The sequence below is a fragment of the Sesamum indicum genome, linkage group LG7 (genome assembly GCF_000512975.1).
Source record: "Sesamum indicum cultivar Zhongzhi No. 13 linkage group LG7, S_indicum_v1.0, whole genome shotgun sequence".
Taxonomy (NCBI): Eukaryota; Viridiplantae; Streptophyta; class Magnoliopsida; order Lamiales; family Pedaliaceae; genus Sesamum; species Sesamum indicum.
In genome coordinates this window covers 576,061-596,734 of record NC_026151.1, presented here as the reverse complement: position 1 = coordinate 596,734, position 20,674 = coordinate 576,061, and the positions used below count along the sequence as shown (strand labels likewise).

At 31.3% G+C, this 20,674-nt stretch overlaps 2 protein-coding genes across 2 annotated transcripts; both read right to left on the bottom strand.

Annotated features, from left to right (window-relative positions):
• On the bottom strand, positions 13,782 to 15,153 carry LOC105165900 (peptidyl-prolyl cis-trans isomerase FKBP15-3-like). The gene is made up of 5 exons (XM_020695448.1): positions 15,029 to 15,153; positions 14,564 to 14,786; positions 14,270 to 14,357; positions 14,096 to 14,156; positions 13,782 to 13,866 (listed from the first exon to the last, which is right to left on the bottom strand). The coding sequence occupies exons 1-5, from the start codon at positions 15,151 to 15,153 to the stop codon at positions 13,782 to 13,784; spliced, it is 582 nt and encodes a 193-aa protein (XP_020551107.1).
• LOC105165899 (peptidyl-prolyl cis-trans isomerase FKBP43-like) lies at positions 17,021 to 18,978 on the bottom strand. Its single transcript, XM_020695553.1, has 4 exons — positions 18,793 to 18,978; positions 18,110 to 18,177; positions 17,433 to 17,668; positions 17,021 to 17,260 (listed from the first exon to the last, which is right to left on the bottom strand). Exons 1-4 carry the CDS (start codon positions 18,803 to 18,805, stop codon positions 17,122 to 17,124), a joined length of 456 nt encoding a protein of 151 aa, XP_020551212.1. The 5' UTR covers positions 18,806 to 18,978; the 3' UTR covers positions 17,021 to 17,121.

Here is a 20,674-nt window from a genome sequence, read left to right as displayed (position 1 = left end):
TCAAACTAGGTTTGAACATCCTGTATCTGGAATACTTGTTTTGACAAGTTCGTGGGGTACATGCCTCGTTCAATAACACAGTGGAAGGTCAATGGGAGCTCAATTGTATTCCTAGTATTTTAAATGTTAAAAATGCCTTGGTTATTTGGAATGATAGAAAGATGTTGTGAAACTCTAAAACACGAATATTGTTAATATAATTCTCCATATAGGAATTGGATTCCAATATAGGAATAAGCTATTCAAGATTCATCGTGGTAAACTAATGAGGATCTTAGATGTTTGATATTCCGTACGTCTTTGTTGTAAGCAGCATGGAAATGTTGTTCGGTGCACTAAGCCCAATATTGCTTATGATTTTAAGCATAACAACGGATATCGAGTATGCACCGACGAGGCAATAGACTGTTGTTGAAGAGCTATCTTAAATACCTAAGGATTAAAGAAGAGCTCTTGACACACTTTAATAAGGAGTTGATTCAGGAATGCTATAGCGATAATAGCTTCCAGCGTCATATCAATAATGTTTAGTCTCAAATCGAGCGTGCATTCAAGCTTTATGATGATTTGATAAGTTGGAAAGTTCCAAGCAAAACAACACAAGGAGCTTCATCATGAAAGTTAAATGTTGACAACTTTAGAAGTTGTATTGAAAAGTAGTTAGGATTGAAAAAAAAAGCTACAGCCAATTGTTGGGTGTACTACCGAGCATGGCCATACTAGTGGTCACCTCGAAAGATGACAATCAGGCTATGGTACAAAGCTAAAAGGATTGGGATCTCATCATAGATCCAAAGAAAATTCTTAAACACCACCATCTGCTTGGAGTGAAGGTAGGAAGATATGAAGTGTTATTGGACCATAGAACATCGGTAGAAACTACGGTAGACCCATAAGACCTAGCCGGTATCATAGATTTCTCATGATTAGGTTAGTCTAAAAATATGAGTAATTGGATTTAAGGTCAAGTGGGAGATTGTTGGAATATGTGACAAAAATTCAATTGGATTGGCGGTTTTGGGAACTATTCAAGCGATCTTTGGTTAAGTAATATTGTCCTGACGAATATGGTAAGTATTCATCTTTGGTAAATGTATCTATTGTGCTTACCAATTATGTTAAGCACCGTTTTGACGTCACAACCATTGCCTATAAACTATTTAATAACCCATGTAGTTTGGTTGCGCCTTGGATGGCGGCCATGAAATAAACTTTTGAGGGTTTGTCTGGAATATACCAAGTCGAGGACCATGGATATCAAGTGTCCTATTGAGACTTTCACTGAGTATTGCATTCATTGAATGAGTGTCTTGTTTCATTGGCAACAGACATTAGTTGTCAATGCAATTTGGGTTTGTTAACAATGTGGTCAACTGACTGAACTGACTCGTGGGATTGCCATATGAAAGTATTGGAGGTTTGGTCGGTATGAATTGAGTCCTTGGCTCTAGTGCTACGGTAATAGTTCTTAGACTTGAGAAATCACGACAGTCACATGCATACAATAATTGTATCTTTGATCTGCAGAGAGGTGATTATGTCACATACATGATGCCTTGTCTAGTGCAGTCGAAGTATGAAGCAAGGACGGTGAGTTCCAAGAATAGGATCTGTCCCCTATCAGTATTGTTAGAAATGGTGACCCAAAAGCCAATTGGATTGGCGGGTTTGGGAACCATTTAGCAATCTTTGTTATACTGATATTATTTTGATGAATGTAGTAAGCAGTCACCTATAACACCATATGTTTGTCGTGCTTACTATTTATGTTAAATGGTGTTTTAATGTCACAATAAATGCCCACAGACCAATTGAATAACCAATGTAGTTGTTTTGCATATTAGATGGCAACTATGAAATCAATTTCTGAGGGTTGGTCTAAAACGTTCCAAGTCGAGGACCTTGAGATTGGGCATTGAGAGTCCTATAGAGACTTTCACTAAATATTGCATTCATTGAATGAGTGTCGTATTTAATCGGAGACAGATATGGGATGTCTATGCAATTTTAGTGGATTAGTTGACCAGGTTATTAACTGATTGAACTGACTCAAAAATCGTCATATGGAAGCTTTGGAGGCTTATCGGTATGACTTGAATTCTTAACTCCGATAATACAAGATTAATCCTTAGATTTGACGAATCATGGCAGTCGCATGCATATGATAGCTATATCTTAGATCTAGCGCGAGATGATAGTGTCTTCGATGTGGTCGTTATAAGCCTTGTCCAGTGTAGTCGGAGTATGTATTGAGGATGGTGGATTTCAAGATAAACCCGTCCCCTATCAATATATGATGAATATATCTCCTATGCGCTCTGAGATGGTTTACACTCTCTAAGTCTATGTCCATAGCGATTAGTCGAATAGAAAATAATTTTCTTTGTCGATCAATAGAGTAAGCACTTCTCAAGTATTCAGCATAGTTGCCTGGTCCAAGAGAGAAACCGACGTCCAATTCCATTCACTAAACTAAGGCCGGGAGATGGTCGATGGAAGGACCTTACCTATATGGAACTCGAGAGCCTAAATGTTCACACCAATATTCACCTAGTTTCTAGTGCCATAGACCGTTGCTAGACGGCCACCCATGGTGACGGACATTTCCAATTAATGGTTAATTGAAAATAATTAATTAGATTAGTTTTAATTAATTATTTGTATTGGACACAATGCCCAAGTCTAGCTGAGAGTGAACCTAAAGAGTCACACACAAATTACTATGGAATTGGTGGAATAAATTTGGAATTAATTCAAGAAATGAATTAATTTAGAATTAATTAGAGAAGAAACAAATTAACTTAATTGGATTAAACTAATTCAAGGATAATATATAAATGATTGGTCATTTATTTAATAATTCATTTGATGGATGGCTCAAGAATTAATTAATTAGATTAATTAATTTTGGGCTTAACACCTTTAAATTAATTGAATTAATTTATTAGGTTTTGCTTAACTAATTAATTGATCAATTGGATTAAATGAATATTTGGACTTAGTTGGGCTAAAATTAATTCAACTAATTATTGCCCAATGGACTTTGGTTGGGGTTAATTTAATTTGATTAATTCAAGCTCGATTCATATTTGAAGTCTAAACCCATTTGAGTGAGGTTGGAGCAAGTCAAGGAGTTGAAACTCCTCACTATGATGAACATGATGGAGTGGTTATTTTATCATGGTTGTGTAGGCAAACTTGGTAGTTATTGAACTTTGAATTCAATTGTATGTAATATACAAAAGTACACTCTGGGCAACCTATACACATACATGCATATAACCTTCAACCATGATGAAATAAGTACTCCATCATGTTCATCATGGTGAAGAGTTTCAACTCCTACTTGACTTGCTCCAACCTCCTTCAAATAGGCTTGGACTTCAAGTAACTTCAAGTATGCACCGGGCATGATCTAATCAAATTAAATCAAACCCAACCAAAGTCCATTGGACAGTAGTTGATTAAAGTAATTTTAGCCAACTAAGTCTAAAGATTCATTTAATCCAATTTAATAATCTAAGCCCAAATACTAATTAATTGATCCAATCAATTAACTAAGCCAAACCTAATAGATTAATCCAATTAATTTAAAGGTGTTAAGCCAAAAAGTTAATTAATCTAATTAATTAATTCTTGAGCCATCCATTAAATGGATTATTGAATAAATGATCCAATCATTTATATATTCTCCTTGAATTAATTCAATCCAATTAAATTAATTTATTTTTTCTCGAATTAATTCCACCAATTCCATAGCGATTTGTGTGTGACTCTTTAGGTTCACCCTCAGCTAGATTTGGGCATTATGTCCAACACAAATAGTTAATTAAATCTAATTTAATTTATTATTTTCAACTAATCATTAAGCGAAAACGCCAGTCACCATAGGTGGCCGTCTAGCAACGGTCCATGGCACTAGAGACTATGTGAATGTTGGCGTGAACATTTAGGATTTCGAGTTCCATACAGATCCTATCCTTCCGTCAACAATCTCCCGGTCTTAGTCTAAGATATGGAACTGAGCGTTTGGTTGGCATCCTGGACTAGGTAACTATGATGAATACTTGAGATGCGTTAACTCTATTGATCGACAAAGAAAACCATTTCCTATTCGACCAATCTATGTGGCCTCAATTTAGTGAATCTAAACCATCTCAGAGCGCATAGGAGATATATCCATCATATATTGATAGCGGACGAATTCTATCTTGAAATCCACCGTCCTCACTACATACTTCAATTACATTGGAAAAGGTTTATAACGACCACATCGAAGACACAATCATCTCCCGCCAAATCCAAGATATAGCTATCATATGCATGCGACTGCCATGATTCCTCAAGTCCAAGGACTGATCTTGTATTATCGGAGCCGAGATTTCAGGTCATACCGACCAAGCCTCTAAAGCTTCCATACGACGATTCTCGAGTCAGTTCAATCAGTTAACAACCTTGTCAACTAATCTACTAAAATTGCATAGACATCCCATGTCTGTCGCCGATTAAACACAACACTCATCCAATGAATGCAACAAGTCTCTATAGGACTCTCGATGCCCAGTCGCAAAATCCTCAACTTGAATGTTTTCAGACCGACCCTCAGAAGTTGGTTTTGTAGCTGTCATCCAATGTGTAGCCCAACTACATGGGTATTCAATTGGTCTGTGGGCATTTGTTGTGACGTTAAAACACTATTCAACGTAAATAGTAAGCACAACAAACACATGGTGTCACAAATGAATGCTTACTACATTTACTAAGATAATATCACATTCATAAAGATTGCTTAAATGGTTCCCTAAACTGCCAATCCAATTGGCTTTCTAGTCACCTATTCTAACAAGTGCCCAAAAGAGAGATGAAGAAATAAAGAGAGATTACAAGTCCTATAAAATATTAATGGAATAGAATTAATTTAGATTCCAAAAGAGTCAGAATAATTTAATTGGATTAAATAATTAGATCATTTATTTAGACCAATCTATTAGATGGATAACTTAAATTTTAATTAACTAGATTAATTAGAATTTTAAGTTAGCCATTAAAATTATTTTGATTGGGTTTGATCCAATTCATAAATTGAATTTATAAATTGAAAGAGAGAGAATAAAAATCTTGGATCCTTTAATTGGATTAAAGGATATTTTAATGTTGGGCATATAAATTAAACTAGGTTTGATTTAAAATCCACTAGACGTGGATTTAATTTAATTTTAATTAATTGAGCCTGGTCCATTAAAATTCATTCCAAAGCCCTGGTTAGAACATGGCTAGGTTAAGGAGGAGCCAAAACTCCTCCTTGAGTGTGGTGCGGCCAAATTGGTGCCTGGGGTGCACCAAAATCAGTTATAATGTGGCTTTAAGGGTAGTGGATGGTTGTTGGAGTCTTGATATGTGAAAACTCCTCGGTATCTTGTGACTAGGTCACATAGAAAGTCTCCTATACCCTCATAGCCGACCAGCAGCTACTGCACACACCATACCCACAAAATTTCACTCTCTTTTCTCTCTAAAAATCCTCTCAAGATCTTAGAGATCAAAAGAGGAACAAATGATCCAACGTCCTTTAGTGGTGGTGTGTCATTCTTTAAAAGATCTCCAGATTGAGATCTCCCCTTCAACGGAACCAAAAAATAAAGAGAAATCAACGCTTGTAGCCGTGAAGGAAAACGACAACGGTAAAACTTCCATTGAAGTTCGTTATTCCTCTTATCTTGTTTTCTTGTGATTCTTGGCCTTCTTATTTTTTATTGTACACCGAATGCTGAGAAAATATCAAGGTTATACCCCTTGATCGAGTAGTACAAAAAATAAGGGATTTGGCACGGTAAGGAAACCGTTTCAAAACCCGTTCCATATTGGAACAGGCTTTGGAACACATGAGCAATGCATATTGATAGCTGACGACGTCATGATCCACATTTTTTTTGAGTTATAATTTTGGGACGGCCAAACCGTTCCAACATGTGTTCCAAACTAACAGTTACAAAATCCATTCCAAAGACCGTTCCAAAATAGTAACAGTTAATGTTTGGAACTCTATTTAAAACACATTATTAGAATTAGGGACGGTCTTACAATGACCGTTCTTATATGTGTGACAATGGATGTCCAAAAGATGACAGTTACAAAATATTTTCCAAAATAAAGTACAATTTGGAACGATTTTAGTACACACTTAATCAATTACGCCAAAAATTGTTCCAAATTATAAGTTTTACTTAAGAAGTAATGTGTTTTAAAAATCGTTCCAAAATTCGCTACAAATTGGAATGTTTTTCGAGTGTATTTTGTGGATAATTTGCAAAATTTTATTTTTTAAAACAAAAAATAATATTTTTCTAATTAGGAACGGTCCAAAAACAAACAAATTGTTCCAAACATCGTTCCAACTTTGAACGCACTTAAAAAAAACATTTCTAATACATTACAATATCCTATAGAAAAAATGAGGGACGAAATTTAGGAACATTAATTTATTCTAACTGTTCCAAAATCAATTCGAGAAAATTTAATTTCACCCCAAATGAAAAGTGGAGGAAAAATCAAACTTAGGAACGATTTTTAAATATTTGATCGTTCCTAAGATGAATTTAAATAAAATCGTACATAAATGTATAAACTATCCGTTCCTAAAATGATTAACAAAACACGTTCTTATAAGATCTAAAATCGTTCCTAAATATGTCCACAAATTTCTCATTCACTTCCCGGTTGCAATATCTCAACATCCGGGACTCTAATAAATTCCAAACTTAAACGCATAACAATACTTTTCATATGTGAACATATCTAGCGATCTGATATAAAATCACATGGTCTGATGGATAGTTCATCATTTTTAACCCCATTGATTTTGTATCAGATATGTTATTCCAGTACTTACATAACAAAAATGTCCAAAACTTCATCGGATATAGAATTTTTTCAATTTAGTAATATCTAACGATCTGATTAAAATTTTAATGATTTTATTAGGCGATCCAATACAATAGTATAAGATATTACTTATATCTATGTAAGACTAACAATCTTATATATCCAATTATACATGATCTTCTGAATATGTATCAATTTAATTAAAAGCATTATATGTTTTCAATGGTCTTAATTAATTTATGGTCTACTTTTTCTGATCATTAACATGTCTGAGATGATTTTTTCTACATTTTTTATTTTCTTGATTTTTTTGGAAAAATACTTTTCGCACACAATTAGGAACGGCTTTGTTAAAAATGCTCCAAAATGATTTTTTTGAATTAAACGACATCAATTTTGTTTTTAGGAAAAATTTTAAAAATAGGAACAGTTATTGTTAAAACTGTTGTCAACTGACACTATGTCGTTTTGGTTATTCGAAACGGTTGATGGAACAGTCATTTTAGAAAAAAAAAAATCGTTCCAAAGCTTATTCCAAAAATTAATATATATACAATATTTAGAGGATTTTTTCTTTCTCTTCTCCCTTTCTCTCCCTCACTCTCTTCCTCTTTCTCTCTTTCCGTAACCCCTGACCCCTCGCCTCCCCTTGTTGTCGGCCGTCGTAAACTGCTGTTACTAATAGAGGTAAGTGACCGATTTTTTTCTTTTTCTCCCTATTTTTGTGATCTTCCCTCCCCCCCCTCCCCACCCAAATTTTCTTTCATTTTTCTTCTTTTTTTTCCCCAACTTTACCTCATTTTTTCCCTCCATTTCTGAAAATATTTCATACATGTTTGAGAAAAAAAATTTGAAAATATTTTTCAAAATATATTTCTGAAAATATTTTGAACATACTGTCAGAAAATATAACTAAAACTTTTTTGTAATTTTTTGGAACTTTTTTGTATTTTCTGTAAATTTACCAATTTTTAATCCTCTGAAATTTTTAATACATTTATGTAATTTTAAAAAAATTCAAAAATTTTATGCAATTTTAATTTTTTTTAATTTTCTGGATTTTTTTAAAAGAAATTGTAATTTTTATAAATATTCCTAATATTTTTTTAAATAATTTGGTAATTTTGATAATTTTCTGTAATTATTAAACATTAAAATGATTTTTGATAATTTTAAAAGTATTTAAATTTTTCTAAAAAACTTAACAATTTTATGCTAATTTTTAACATTTTTCATAATTTTCTATATTTTTTAAAAAATTATGCAATTATTGTGTAATTTATTATATAGTGTAATTATGTGTGCAATTTACTATATAATTCTGTAATTTATGCAATTTTTGTGTGTATTGTATCATACTGCTTAAAGTTTTTGTGAAATTTATTGTATAGATATGCAATTTATAATTAGGCTGATTGATGTATATTATTTTTTACATGACATTAGCCCAATATTTCCAATAAAATAATTTTACATCATAATGTAAATAATCATAAAAATTAGACCAATGATAACATTATTACATCATAATGTAAATAATCAAAAAAATTACACCAATATTCCCAATAATAACATTTTTACATCATAATGTAAATAATCACAAAACTTCGACCAATATTCCCAATGATAACATTTTTACATCATAATGTAAATAATCACAAATACTAGACCAATGTATAATCCTAATAATAATATTTTTACATCATAATGTAAATAATCACAAAATTTAGACCATTACATAATCTCACTAATAGCATTTTGACATCACAGTGTAAATAATCACAAAAATTAGACCAATATATAATCCCAATAATAATATTTTACATCATAATGTAAATAATCACAAAAAATTAGATCAATATATAACCCCAATAATAATATTTTTACATCACAATGTAAATAATCATAAAAATTAGACCAATATATAATCCCAATAATAACATTATTTAAATAATAATGTAAATAATCACACAAAATATATCAATATTCCCAATAATAATATTTTTGCATCATAATGTAAATAATCTAAAAAATTACACCAATTCATAATCCCAATAATAATATGATTTAAATAATAATGTAAATAATCACAAAAATTCGATCAATATATATTCTCAATAATAATATTATTTACATAAAAATATCAATACTCACAAAATTAGAAAATATTCTCAATAATAATATTTTTACATAATTATATCAATAATCACAAAATTAGAAAAGGGAGGACGGCTACTGAGGTGGTGGTGAGTAGATTATTAATATTATTTTTTTTATATAAAAATTTATTCTTGATTAAAAGGTAGACATTCTAAAACTGCCTCCGACAAACCCTCAGGCCACGAATCAGGACGATATGGGCGTTGCTAACAAGAAAATGTTAAATTAAGTTTTAAATTTTTTGTTTTATTTTTTTAATTAGATAGTTTCATATTAATATAATATTTTTCTATAATTATTCATGTTTCATAATATTTACTACATTTCATTATTTCATATTTATTTAATTAATTAAATTCATAAATACAATCAATTAAAATTTTATTAAATTAATTTAATTATATATCAAAACTTATTGAAATATATAAATTCATTTAATTATTACAATTTATGAAATATATGAATAAATTAAATTAAAAAATTAGGAACAATTTTAGTAATGGTAAAGAAATGTTAAAAATCTAATCAAATGACCGTTCCAAATACCATTAATAAAACTGTTCTAAACATGTAGCACCCCCCTCGCTACAAGAGCTATATCTACCCTAAACGTCATAGTTATAGTAACTCCTGTGTTCATATATATACACATTATCATATATATATATTATTATTATTATTTTATTTGTTTAAGTGAAATTTTACCAAAATACCCATTATGTCCTTCCTAATTTTCTTAATTAATATAAATTGTCCCAAAATATTATAACGAACTCCAATTTAATTCGTTCAAGTTTTATTATATTCCAATTATGACCTATAATTTATTTACCAATTAACTAAGTTTCATAAAAATTTACCAATTAATCCCCCAATTAAATATTATAATCTTTGGGGCGTCACAATTCTCCCCTCCTAATAAAAATTTCGTTCTCGAAATTTAACTAACTTACCGGCTTAAGGAATAAATATGAATATTTTCTCTCATATTCTCCTGCATTATTTCTACAAACTGTTGCATAATTGGGTTTATTTCTGTCGTGGGGCATTTCTATTTTGGGATTCTAACCCCTGATGTTCTGATCCTGAATCATGACCCTGTACAGACTCTAATGACTCAGTTGGGCCAGCAGCGTTTTCTCTTGACGCTTCCATCCTATATGAAATACACACATGTGAGTAGATTCCTAGTATGTACCTCACGTATAATATTACATTTCATCTACTATCCCTAGGAAATCTAATCCCTGCTCTGATACCACCTAATGTAGCACCCCCCCTCGCTACAAGAGCTATATCTACTCTAAACGTCATAGTTATAGTAACCCCTGTGTTCATATATATACACATTATCATATATATAATATTATTATTATTTTATTTGTTTAATTGAAATTTTACCAAAATACCCATTACGTCCTTCCTATTTTTCTTAATTAATATAAATTGTCCCAAAATATTATAACGAACTCCAATTTAATTCGTTCAAGTTTTATTATATTCCAATTATGACCTATAATTTATTTACCAATTAACTAAGTTTCATAGAAATTTACCAATTAATCCCCCAATTAGATATTATAATCTTTGGGGCGTCACAAAACATGTTCCTAAAAATTGTATTGACCATTCCAAATATCATTGCTAAAATTATTTCAAATAAGTGTTCCTCCTAAAAATTGTATTGACCATTCCAAATATCATTGCTAAAATTATTTCAAATAAGTGTTCCTAAATAGTGGCTGATTGTTTCTAATACCAGTGTTATTTCACTTTATGTACATGTTCCAAACTCGGAGAGGTCGTTCCTAATACAATTACTAAAACAGTTTTATATGCGTATTCCTAAATAAGATTGACCGTTCTTAAAATCGTTCCAATTAAAAAAATAATTTTTTTTGACAAATTCAATATTAGGAATGATTTTCATAGAGTGTTACAGTTCCCGTCCCAAATAGGAACGTCTTGCTTGAACCGTTCCTAAAATTTTGTAACGCCATTTGTAAGGATGAATTTCCAACTGTACCAAAATCATTCCAAAAATGGCTCCAAATAAGTTTGATGTCCTACAAACCGCTCCAAAAATAAAAAAACGGATCCTAAACCCATTCCAAGTCCTGCCTTTTTTTATAGTAGAGATTTAATGGTATGTTTAATCGCAATTTTTGATTTTTCATGCTTACACCGCGCTTCCCATCCACTCCCTACAGAACAAAATGAGCTAACACAGAATGTGGGTAAGAAAAAATAAGAAGACCTCGACACCAATAACACAAATGCGATTGTGGAACATGTAGGCATTTTTAATATATATATTTGTTGTAACATCTGTAACAATTGAGTATAATTTTTAAATTAATAAATTTTTAACATTAGTTATAATTAAAAAGCATTTAAATTTAGAATTAAATAATTTTAATATGTAATCATAATAATTAATATTTTTAAAAAATAAAAATAAAAATTGAGTCGTGGATCGACCCCTTTTTTAAAAAAGAAAAAAATCTTTAATTGGTCGGCATTATCCATAACTTGTAATAGAATTGTTATGCTTCTTAAGAGAATAATATTTTTATAACAAATTTGTTTTTTGTAGCATAAAAGTAAATAAGCCGAATACAGAGAATATCAGGGAGAATATACGTAGTAAATGAATTGGGGTGCATAGCAATTTATCTCCCTATACTTTTTAAAATAAAGCAATTTACCTTCTTATACAAGGAGGTAATTTTAAAAATCATAGAGGATAAATTATTGTATTGCTTTACTTTACGATTGTTCTATTGCTAGATTAATTTGGGCACTCTCGAATCTACCGTCGTAGCATCTGTTGGCGTGGATGGGGGCCCCTGCTGATGGGATTTCAGGTTGTTTTTGAGCTGCTGAATATTGAGTAGTCGTCGAGGTTCCTTACGAATTGCTGGGCTATATGGTTATGAAATCCAAATTGCAGGACCCATTGTGCATGGTGCAAGGGGCGTTTGTGTGGCTCCATCAATATCAAGAGGAGAAGGCAATAAAATTATTTAATCCCTTGCCTTTGTCTCTTGATATTGACGGAGCCACACAAATGTCTCTTTCACCACGCACAACAGGTCCTGTAATTTTGGTTCCATAACCATTTTGTTTTTATCCTACCATATAGCCCAGCAAATCGTAAAAAACCTTGGCAGCTCCTCAATTTACCTCCCGTAGTTTTTAAATTTGCTCATTATCAATAATTTTGTATTCATGTATATTTAATACTATTTTATTTTCTCAATTTTGATAAATTATTTATTTTACTTTTTGACTTGAACAAGAAGTGATCAAGAAACAATTAAGCTCAGAAAATATTAAGAATCACCTTCACCAAAAAATCCATAAAGACGTGATCCATTTTTCTTCCGAAGAGATGAAAATAAAATTTGTAATTATTTCTTATCTTCGTGAGAAAATATGTCAAGTTGTTTGCAGTTGGTGATTAGTATATATATATTTATTTATATGTATTTCCTCATAATTTTAGGAATTGTTCAATATTCTTAATAAAAGAATCGGAAAAAAAATTACAAATTGCGAATGTTGGGATAAGAATAAAATAACTAACATTTTATTCATATACATTTTTGTTTGTGTTGGATCCAACTTGAGGTTATAATTATAGAAAGAAAATGAATAGGGCCTTAAATATGTAAGAAGACAAAGAGATGGAGATTAACATATCATCACAGTCATGCAATTATTGGGATGACAGATGAAAATATAAAAATACTTAATTCTTTTTTAATGGCCAAGTAAGAGAGATTCTCTGCATGAGTGATAACAAAATGAAAAAACAGTAGCAAAGTTTATTAGATGACTTGGATGCAGAAAGTTGCCTCTTTCCAGAAAGCAAATATGAAGTTTGAGAGGTAAGAGGCTAACACCAACCAAGTGAGAATGAGTTCCATGACAAAAATGATGCAAAGGAATATAGAGTTTCTTTTCAAGACTCCCAAGGCACTTGTTGTATATTAGAAAATGAAGTCAATCACATGAAGATGTTTGAACTGTGGTGATTCATATCTGCACCACCCCCTGCTGCACTTGTTTTTCCAGTAAAACAGTTTGATACATTACTTAATCAAACTGCTGGAATTCAACTTGCATATTGCAATCTGTAAGCAATCAATTCCAGATTCTGTGACTCAAACAATTCATAAATCCATCCAATGTATCCAACATTGCAGTTTTCAACATAAACCCAAACCATGAGAGCAGGTTGAATTAAGTGAAGTTAAATCAGAAAATTCCACTTCCCTGTAGCAACCTGAGAATCTCAAAGTATTTAGCAGCTTGCATAGCTCTTAAGTGAGATTTGACGCATATAGTTGTTGCAGCACCCGCTAATTCAAGAAACCTGTTGCATTGCTTCAATCTGTGTTGGGTTCAGATTTCAGTTTTTTCTTATTTTTGATTATTTTATACGACAATACCAATACCACTTACTACCCCATCACAGCTGCAACTTCCAAGGGCCTTTCTTCTCAGTAAAAGGCTAACAAATAAGGAAAGTCAAACTTAAATCACTACTGTTAAATATAATCTCAACACTCCAAATTATGCAGACTTCTCAATCAAATGTTCAAACTAAGAAAAAGACAAAAGCAATACTACTACTTCAAAGTCCAAGTTAGATTGAAATATAACGCCTTAAGTTGAACTTCACTTCAAAAACGCCCAATCCTTCTATTTGAGAGAACAATGGGCATGTCAGGTTAATGCTGCACGCCAACTAATTCAACCTCATACACCAGCCATGAGTTTGGAGGTACACTTGTACCCAATTCTTGTTCTCCAAAACTACACCATATTAAACATAAGTAACAAATGTGAATAAAGCAATTTACAAATCAGGAGTTCTTTATAGTTTTAAGTAGTAAAAACATACCCTAGAGATGGAGGGATTATAAGTCTCCTCTTATCACCAAGACGCATACCTTAATTATGTGTAAATATATTAGTAATTATCTTGTTTCCCTGACAATAATAAAAGTGAAGAAATGTCATTTATGTAGTTAATACGAGATACCAAGATTCTGCATTCATACCATCAATGCCCATATTAAAACCCTCCATTACTTTTTCATCACCTAATTCAACAAAAGACAAAAGGTTACAAATCATTAATTAAAGCAAAGGTAACACATCACCAATACACTACGTCAAGAAACATGATAGGATTCATTCATCGCAAAAATTATACCTAGGCGAAATTTGCAAGGATTTTTGCTAGCGCTACTTTCAAATACTACTCCACTTTCCTTCAACATCGCAGTGAAATGAATTCTGCCCTAAAGTCCAAGCAAATATAATTACAAACAAAATCTTTGAACATTAACAAGCAAAAATACAAAAAGCTAATGTACGAGAGATTATGCTGACATGAATGTACCTTTCTCCCACGTAGAGCTAATTTTCCTTTAGGATCTCTCTTAGCCAATTCTTCAATAATCAACCCATTCGGTAAAGACTATGCTTCACATCGCTTTTCAATTACATCATCCTGCTTGTACGCGACCGGCTTTTCCTCATTTGGCTCATACACAACTACCTTCCCTTCATTCTGAACCATATTGCATAGGCTTGTACCAGAACTACGTTCCACTTTTACTTCTGATTTATTTATTTTACTTTTAGATACTTTCTTTTTCTCCAAAGTCCTCTTCTTGGACTTGGACTGAGTATCCATGGGAAGTGTGTCATGTACAAAGTTAAAATCACTGCAATGATAAAAACGACAATCGAATGACAGCACTGAAAGTAGAAAAAGAGATGACAACAAATTTTACTCTAGTGAAATTTGTGCTTGACAAAAAATCTGCAAAGTCATATATCAGGCTTTTGGTACTCTACATTTGCTCATCATTAACTCAAGAATATTGAAAGACCACACACTTAAAATCTTATGATATTGGAGAGACATTGAACCTTTAGCATCTGTAGCAAAGATAAAAGAACTCACGCATCAATCATTGTTTCATCATGATCTGTCGGTATATCCTTCTTATTAGATATATCAAGTCCTTGATTTATCATCACGACTTGAATCGCACTCTTCAAATTTGCAGGCTCAGCTGAAGACCCCATCAATTTACCTATATCATCCACCTTCTTCGATTCCAAATCACTTTCACAGCTAACAACACAAGACCAAGGACATGGTCACAATCATCTTCCGTGTTTAAATATAGTTTATAAAGATTTACTTGAATAAAAGATTGCCAGCAACATAAGGTTATATTATGTATGAAATTAGTTCAAACCTTTTTTTATTTTGAGTTCAAAGGGAAAGGCCTTCTTACATATTTGTTGAGTCATTCGATTGAATGTGATCACCTACGTTCTGAGCTAAGTGTGTGTCATCATCTCCAACAACACCTCTATCTTTTAGACTATCAATAATCACCATCATCTCCTCTTGAGATTGATCTTTATCACTTAACACAAGCCTTCACAAATCAGCAAATAAACAATATGGAATTTTAAGATAGGTAACAAAATGGACAATATTACAATTGAAAACACAACCTTTTTCAGTTTTGAGTTCAAAGGAAAGGACATTCTTACGCATCTGTGGAGTCATTTGGTTGAAAATGATCGGACGTGATCTGTGTTGTGTGTGTTCTTTCCTCTCTCTTGACATTATCATGAACCACCATCAAATCCTTACATTCACCATTTTCTCGTTCCCAGTCTCTGGCATAAACATCACCAACTTTTTGGGGTTCCATCTGTTGGGAAATTTCTTTCTCTTCACCTATTTTTGTATCTCTATCATAATACAAAATAATCACAATGAGGATTAGACTCATACTGCAACTTTCTATCTTGTGTGAATAATTCAAAAAGAAAATTAAGAAACACCAATAAATAAGAAGTTGTTGAATGTGACTCGAAATGGAACATAACAAACTTAAAGAAATTATTGTTTTTGAACAAAGAAGATAAATTTAAGAAAAATAATCCACATAAGAAACTTATTACAAAGTTATAATCAGTTATCCATGTTACCTTCGTTGTTGACAACTTGCCTCAATTACATCTTCGTTTTCCTTCAGTTCACAGTCATGGCTGCCAACAGCTTCATGTTTGCTCTCGATCAACCCATCATTTTGATCAAACTCAACATCAAACTTCTTCTTGAGCCGTTTAAACCTAGGTTCCTTAGTCTTCTTTTTTCCTGACAACATTATCTCAATGCTTAAATCAAACAAATGGTCTAACTAAAACTAGATATACCAAAACAATCAATAGTGTTAGCATACATGATCAAGCACCCAAAAAAACTAAAGAATTTTGGAATACCAACATATAGTATTCCAAAGTTTTATATAATGTCACCATGTCTAGTTTGCTTTTCATTGACAAATTGTTCCCAACACACAAACACATTAATTCTATCTGTAATACTAGATACCTAAACCTACTTAATTTTTCAAAATGACTCTTTGACTTTCACTCTGAGAGCTAACAAGATACATGCGTTTATAACCCCAAATAATGGAAAAAACATGACATCATCTACTATTTGCAATACTAAAAGAAATACAATATATTTGACATGTAAATTTATTTATCCAAACTTAATTTATTATCTTCAATGAGAAAGTTATCATATCATAAGAATGGAACTTCCCTAAATAATTTATAGAGTAGCTACATAGTCCGAAGAATTTAGCGGATGTTTATTTAAACTTTTAAACATAAACATTATTACATAAAGTTATTTAACCAATTTAATAGGAACAGTCTTCTCCTTTAACATACGTAAAAAATAATAACTATCTTGACATAAACATAAATGCTTTATATATCCTAATAATTATAGGGAAAGTTGTGTAAGTGTAACTATCGCATAGGAATGAAAATATCGTTATAAAACATCAACAACAGAATTACAATGATATTTAATTTAACATAGGTTGCCTTAAACATACAAGTGTGGACAAAGAAAGCTGACCAACTAATATTATGGATATGAGACTAAACCTACAAAATATTTATACGAAATCATAATAATTTCAAACAAACTAAGCACATAATCAAGATTCAACATCAAATATATGACGAACTTATCGGGGAAGGTGGCGAAACTGGTAGCTCGCTATCATCAATAAAACTATCTTCGTATTCGTCATCTTCAGAGTTATAAGAATCCCCTTCACTTTCTTCAATGTTGATTCCATATCGATCTCTATTGTGTTCGGTATAGGAACATCAAAAACTATGTAATATGACTCTTTAGTATAACTAATTAACGTATCCTAGTTCTATATAGTCAAGATTGGATCTACAGATACTAATTTAATGAGATAAAAAAAAAAAGCAAGAAATTTTAATAAAACACTTAAAGATGAGAAGGATACGAATCACTGTCAGGAAAAATAGGTTTATCGTCACGGACAAAATAACCCGTCAAATGAATACTATGCTGGCCGATCACTGAGAAGATCAAGTCGTGTACCTCGTCGAACTCCAACTCCAAACGACATGACTCAACTTTACATGGTACCAAAGCACACAGGATAATTGGTCTCCTCTTCCTCCCAACACTACATTGGACAATGGTCTTTTCCGTCGCATTGCCAATCCCCAAAGACGCCTAAAAGACAATAAGTATTCAACATGATATCAAGTTAATCACACACGACAATCAAACAAATATAAGAAAGAACAGTTCAATTTTGTTCTAAATAGTATTGAATATGATATCAAGTTCTATCACACACAAAAATCAAACAAATAGAATAAAAGATGGTTCAATTTTGTTATAAACAATATTCAATATGACATCAACTTTAACAAACACAAGAATCAAACAAATATAACAAGGAATGAATTCAATTTTGTTCTTAATACAGTTCAATATGTATCAAGTGCTATCATATCATACACGAGAATAAAATAAATATAACAAAGACTATTTCAGATTTGTTCTGAGTAGTTTTGAATAAGATATCATGCTCTATCACACACAACAATCAAAACAATATAACAAAGAACAGTTCAATTTTGTTTTAAGCGGGGATGTGATGGATCTTACCTGAGTAATTCGAAGTCTTTTACCATCTGAGTTAGAAAGGACACGTTGCCCAGGCTTCACCTCAACTCCTTCACAGAGATATATAAAGTCAAACAAACAAATAAATATTTATGAATTTCTGAATCGGGAAAGAAATCTATGTAAATTTAGTCTTGAATCTTCTCATGCATAACCCAAGACGGGACTGTTTGTTGGGAAAAGTGAAGAAAATTCAGATGACCAGTGAATCAAACAAACAAATAGATATAAAGTCAGACAAACAAAGATATATATATTCATAGGTTTCTCTAACGGGAAAGCAAAGGATGTTATTCATTCTTGAAGCTTCTTACACAAAACTGAAAATTGGAACAGTCCAACACAAACACTCAAAAGTCAGTGGAACAAATACACAAAGACATCTTCTTTTTTCAGTAATTTTACATTGAAACATTTTCACTTACTAGATGATGACTACAACAGCAACTCTTTTCTTTGAACAGTGAGATAACACACGAATACATCTTCTTTCTCCAATATTTGTTTTTAACTCATGTTAAAATTGAAACTTATTCTCTAACGACTGATGAAACTCTTATCTTCAACCATTAGTATCATTGTAATAACCCGAATCGGAAGTCCTTATGCGAAGAATTAAAAATACAAAATGAAAAGAAAGAGATAAGCAACTGAATATGACATACCCCAAAAAGCCATAGTAAATCGATGTGAAGTTGGAACTGCTGATCTTACTCTTAGCCCTGTTAGCCAGAATGAGTTGAGAATGTACGAACGAAGACAGAAACTCTCAGAACAAAAAACCTTCAAAGTGGGTATGCATGTCTGTGAAAAAGGAAAGGGAAGATGGGTATGATCTTGAATTCCTTCCTAGCTGCAGAGGTGTCTCTTCGTATCTCTCGCTTAAATGGAACTTGGAAGCAAGCGCGGGAGAGAGAGACCGTATCTCTAAAAATTCTTACCGCATATAAATTGAGTATTTCTATTTATAAAATTTTTATTCCAAATTAAATTTAGTAGAACTAAATTAATAATATGACAAGTGTATCTTTATCATATTTTAATTTTTTTTATTCAAATTAATTTAGCATAATCAGATACAAATATGATACATTTATCATATAATTAATTAATTTTCTTAAACTATATATCCATCATTCTATATATATATTATATTGCCATATAATATGAGTTAAGAGATTCCAATATACTATAGTTACTGCTCCCAACTTTTGTTGTTGTGACGTAAAACGTCTCATCCTAATCATTTACTTTTGCATCAATTAATTACACAAGTATTTTTTTACATTTGTAGGGTCACTTTATTCCACAATAATAAATTAAGAAAAGACTCGAAATTATGAGTAATTGTGATCTCATTTTATTTCTATTTGAAAAAATAATTTTTCTTGATATAAGATTTTTCATTTTCCTTTTGATTGAGCATAAGATAAAGTATAATGATAATAGTGTTTTCTCTTGTATTTATTTGAAGATAAATTTGAAGTAAACAACGAAAATGTTAATTTCAATGGTCTGAGTTAAAGGTTCACAGATAAGTAAACTCAAATAATCTTATTTATCATCAATCTAATGGTTCATATTATTTTATCTAAATCAACGTTCAGGATTTAATATGATGAATGGTCCAAATTTATACATTATTTTGGTATTTATTACTAGTTTTTCATCTCAAGCGGGAATAAAAGAAAATTTTAGTGTGAGATAATAAGAAAAAAATTATGAAAAGAATTAATTATAATTATAAATTATAATAAATGTGAAAAAGTGAAAGCGAGAGAAAAATGTGGAATAGTGGGTGATTAAGAGAAACAAAAAAATATAATGTGAAATTATTAAAAAAATATTGAAATTACTAATTTGATCAATTTTTTTAAAAAAAAAATATAATGAATGATAAATTTTCATATTTAAAAGTTGGTACGACAAAAGATTTTCTTTTATAATAATATACATAGATAGATATTTAGTATATATGAATCTTTTATATAATATAAATAAATAAATATTATTTATTATATCGATATAGATATAGATAAATATTATGATTGTAATATATATATATATAGGAAAAAAAAATGCAATTTAGCCTCCTGTGATATTGTAAATGTGCAAATTATCCCCTATGAAAAAAATTAGTAATTTACCTCCATGTGCTTTTTAAAATGCAGCAATTTAGCTTTATATGTTTTTTAAAATTAAGCAATTCACCTCCCTAGACATGGGATAAATTGTTTCATTTTAAAAAATATCAAGGAATAAATTACTATTTATTTTTTATAAAAAAGTAATTTATTCATTTACAACATTATAAAAGAGTAAATTGCATTAAATTCCTAGTCTACCTCCATAATCGTTCCCCAGCCCACCCGCCACCGCAACCCTCTCCCAGCTCCCGTTCGCCTGCCGCTGCAAAGATTTTTCATAAGCCAGAAAATCAAGTTGATTCCATGTCGGTGCCTAGTCAACATCTCAAAAGTAAATCTCTCAATAAGCATGTCGACAACCAAAGGAACAAGCATTCCTAACCTTACCAATGCGTCGTCT

What these genes read in the sequence shown, in the direction of transcription:
- LOC105165900 (XM_020695448.1), bottom strand. Translation starts at nt 15,153, where the DNA reads ATGGGGTCTTCAGCTGAGCCTGCAAATTTGAAGAGTGCGATTCAAGTC. An exon ending in GATGAAACAATGATTGATGC is followed by an intron (nt 14,787 to 15,028) that starts GTGAGTTCTTTT and finishes TTATCATTGCAG; the next exon opens with TGATTTTAACTTTGTACATG. An exon ending in TCCTTGCAAATTTCGCCTAG is followed by an intron (nt 14,157 to 14,269) that starts GTATAATTTTTG and finishes TTGTTGAATTAG; the next exon opens with GTGATGAAAAAGTAATGGAG.
- LOC105165899 (XM_020695553.1), bottom strand. An exon ending in AAAGACTTCGAATTACTCAG is followed by an intron (nt 17,669 to 18,109) that starts GTAAGATCCATC and finishes ATTGTCTTTTAG; the next exon opens with GCGTCTTTGGGGATTGGCAA. An exon ending in ATTTTTCCTGACAGTGATTC is followed by an intron (nt 17,261 to 17,432) that starts GTATCCTTCTCA and finishes CGAACACAATAG; the next exon opens with AGATCGATATGGAATCAACA.